This window comes from Asparagus officinalis, chromosome 3 (genome assembly GCF_001876935.1).
Source record: "Asparagus officinalis chromosome 3, Aspof.V1, whole genome shotgun sequence".
Classification (NCBI taxonomy): domain Eukaryota; kingdom Viridiplantae; phylum Streptophyta; class Magnoliopsida; order Asparagales; family Asparagaceae; genus Asparagus; species Asparagus officinalis.
Genome location: NC_033796.1, coordinates 48,567,458 through 48,571,159, shown reverse-complemented (window position 1 = coordinate 48,571,159; position 3,702 = coordinate 48,567,458). Strand labels below are relative to the sequence as shown.

Genomic DNA, 3,702 nt, shown 5'->3' with positions numbered 1-3,702 from the left:
ATTACTAAATAGCTAGAACTGTAGCTAAGATATGCAATATTCACCATTTACAATAAATAGATCATCACGAAGTATTTTCCCTCCAGGGCAATTACCAATTTCGTATTGTTTCTGCGGAATAACAGCAAGAATAAAGATACCCACAGTCCTGCGTTGTAACTAAGCTGGCTAACAAAAACAAGCAAAACACACTCAATATATAGTGATCAGTTTATCGAATTCATTAATTTTCTTTATTAATCAGTTATTATATATTAATGTACCCTTTAATCAAAACAGATCGAAGTTGTACAAAGAATCAATATGCCCCTGTATATATATTTATATATGAACTTCCCAAGGAATTACAAAAACTTAAAACATGTAGCTCCATGGTAAATTAAAGTTTATCGGTCTCCCTTCCTCCTCACTCTGTACCAGCGATCTAGCAGAAGCTCCAGAGGCTGAAGTCACCGACCTCATCGAACTGGTCCTCGGCTTGCGAAGGCGCGAAGAAGCTGCAGTTACCGAGCATGAGCTCCATGCATTTAGGCGACTGAAACGCTCCAAGATCATCGAACCACGAGACGTCATATCCCACCTCACTCGAGTGATCCGATGACGCTGATGACTCCTCTCTAACATTAGTCGTCGACGACGACGCCTCTTCAGTCGACGATGCTGNGAGTGGAGGCGGACGGAGGACTGGGACCATTGTTGTTGCTGCTGACGTGATCTTGCGGGAAGTTGAGGGAGGCTGAGGAGCCCTTGAGGCACAGGAGAGCGGCATCATAAGCGCGTGCTGCTGCTTCAGGGGTCGAGTAGGAGCCTAACCAGATCCTAGTCTTTTGATTTGGAGCCCTGATCTCCGAAACCCATGAACCCCAACTCCTCATCCTCACTCCCTTGTATTGCTTCTTGATGCTGCTGCTGCTGCTCTTCACCATTTTCAGTACTTGGTTTGGGTGGAATATAAGTGAGGAGGAGGAGGAGAGCTGGGGATATTTATAATAAGCGTTTGGAGAGTAGGGGTGGGATAAAAACAAGGGGTTAGTAAAAGGAGGGTCAATGAGGGAGCACGTGGCTTGTAAAAGACAGCGAACGAGGAAATAATATTTTGTGTGTGAGGATTGAGAAGGGTAAATGTGTACCCGTCACTTGAGTTTTACACGGAAAGAAACCAGAGCATGGGCTGGCTTTTGCTGTCGTCGTATGTAACTTTTTTTAGCGTATGCGTACCTAGATATTCTAGCAGATGTCATCTTAGTCTATATATTCAAATTGCAAATTATGTCATAATTCGTGTATTATGTGCACAAACTGGCTAGAATTAATGAGTACGTAAGAAGATACGGATGATCATAATGATACTAATTGAACTACTAGATTATTGATATTAATTTTCTTCTCTCCTTACATATTGTATAGGGAGGAAATTAATTAATTAAATTTCTCTCCTATATCCTCTTGGTTGGGGCTAGGTATCGTGCGGAAATGCATCCATCTTAGCTAGGATGTTCTTATGGGTATTAACAATTTTATTCATCATAGATTTGGAAACAAAATTTAAGTCGGGATCATGTGTGTGGTACTATCAGCTTAATTATTGTTGTGCGCAGTGCGGAAGCGGGACAACCAAATGGGCGTGTTTCGAGAACCAAATCAAACAAACGTCGAGATAAAGGTCAAACAAATCAAAACAACGGCACAAATCCAAACACAATAGTTTTACGTGGTTTGACAAATTACCTACGTTCACGGGGCAAGAAGGGGATTAGGTTTTCACTAATAGAGAAGAAGAGTATAAACTGAGATTACAAAACTCTCAAATCAATCAACTAATCTCACCAATAAATCTCTTAATCTCTCCAAATAAACCCTCAAACAGTTGCTCAGAAAAACTCTCCTTTTTCTGTGCTCCAAATATCCCCAAACCAATCTCCAAACAAAGCCAAAGAAACCCTAATTCGTATGTTGGTATTTATAGCAAACACCAAACCAAATAAGAACAAGAAACACAAAACAGGCCCTGACCCGATTGGCGGTCGACCGCCCAAAGCTCGCGGTCGACCGCGATCCAGTGACAGAGACCAAATTTGCTTACAGGGTCTCGCGGTCGACCGCGCCAAATCCAGACTCATACTCTTGCTTGTGCACGTTCGCGGTCTATCGGCCTTGCACCGCAGTCTACCGCGCAGCCCCCAAAACGACTCCTGCGCCTCCATAACTGTTCTGATCCAAAATTTCTCGCCGATTCTACAATTCTCCACCTCGGCGAAGTTTCTTCTAAAAAACTGAGCCAACACCGACCAACCCAAATGTCTCACTGTTGCGTCTAGCACGAAGTAAAACGATTCACGACAACTGACTCAATCCATAATAAGTCGAGATCCAAACAGGAGTGCGAACACTCTCCCAAACGTCGGTATCTACTCACCAAATCGGCTGTATCAAAACTGACTTCCTATGTATCCTTTTTCCCAAGGAATCAAGCCTTCATGTAGTTCACGCAAATGGCCTCCAAAGGCTCTCAAACAAATAGAAAAGTCTGCAACTCTTCACCAATACCATCTACATCCAAATTCAAATGATCCCTAATATCATCTGCATCCAAATCCAAATGATCCTCAATCTGTGTCACCTCAGCTGGAATCCCAAACGATACAGTATGATCTGGAGTATGTGGAGTAAACTCCACCCAACGTGGAGTAGCATCACCCTCCACCCAAACGATCTAGTCAACGCTCTCTACCTGTCGAGAGTCAAAAAGTAACATACCTGCTCAGAACAAAATCAAAAGCTCCCAACCAATAATCAAATAAGTCTCTGAATCCCAAAAGCGCAATTGGGTCAAATCTCACATCCTCGATGTGACCAAATACTGGGTAACCAAATATCCTATGCCAACCAAAATCTGAAGCAACTCCACCAGATCCAATAACTCTAATGCAGCAGTCGGTAACCTATGACTAAGATGCCTGAAATATGTCGAACCTCCTAAACCAGAACCAATGCTCGACAACCAACGTCGATCCCCCTCCAGAAAGGAACAATCAATCAAAATATCATCTTATCTCGTCTCCATAATGTTTCCACTCTATTGAAGTGTCTCAAACTGCTATGAGCTCGGCACAAATACAGAAATAGGTCCCTCTTGTACCTCCCGCTAAAATCAGAATGAAGTATCTTCACCTTCTGCCAATACACTTCTTCAACTGTTGTTGGCTACTAGGACTTCAAAACCAACGGGACTTGGTTGCAACCCACAAATGTCTAGTACAATCCCTAACATAGAAAACCAAAATACTAATTTACCTTCTAATGATGCCTCCTTGGAAGGCCCCTAAATGCCTGAATGAACACCAAATAGGAGACCCCTCAATCATTGAATAGAAGTGTCAAACTCTGCCTCGATCTTCTTGCTCATACCAACGTTCTCAAAGGACTTCAATATGCAGGTCAATGGTACTTCTCAATAATCCAATGCACTGTATCAACAAACAAATAACCCAGCCTCAAATCCTTCTATCTCGGCCAACTATCTCAAAGCACCAACAAATGAAGAATAGATCCAAACTGATAAAGAAGAGAATTTTACCTCTAATTGAAACCCTAACAAGAGTCTCCAAACAATCTCACCCCGCACGACGGCAACGATATCCACAAATAGGAAAAATCCCACCTTTATCTCTAAACGAAGCCCTCGAAGAGCCTCCAAAGTGA

General features: G+C 42.6%; 1 protein-coding gene across 1 annotated transcript; it reads right to left on the bottom strand.

Moving 5' to 3' along the window:
* On the bottom strand, nucleotides 648-926 carry LOC109835066 (ethylene-responsive transcription factor ERF014-like). The gene has a single exon (XM_020403065.1). It carries the CDS (start codon nucleotides 924-926, stop codon nucleotides 648-650), a length of 279 nt encoding a protein of 92 aa, XP_020258654.1.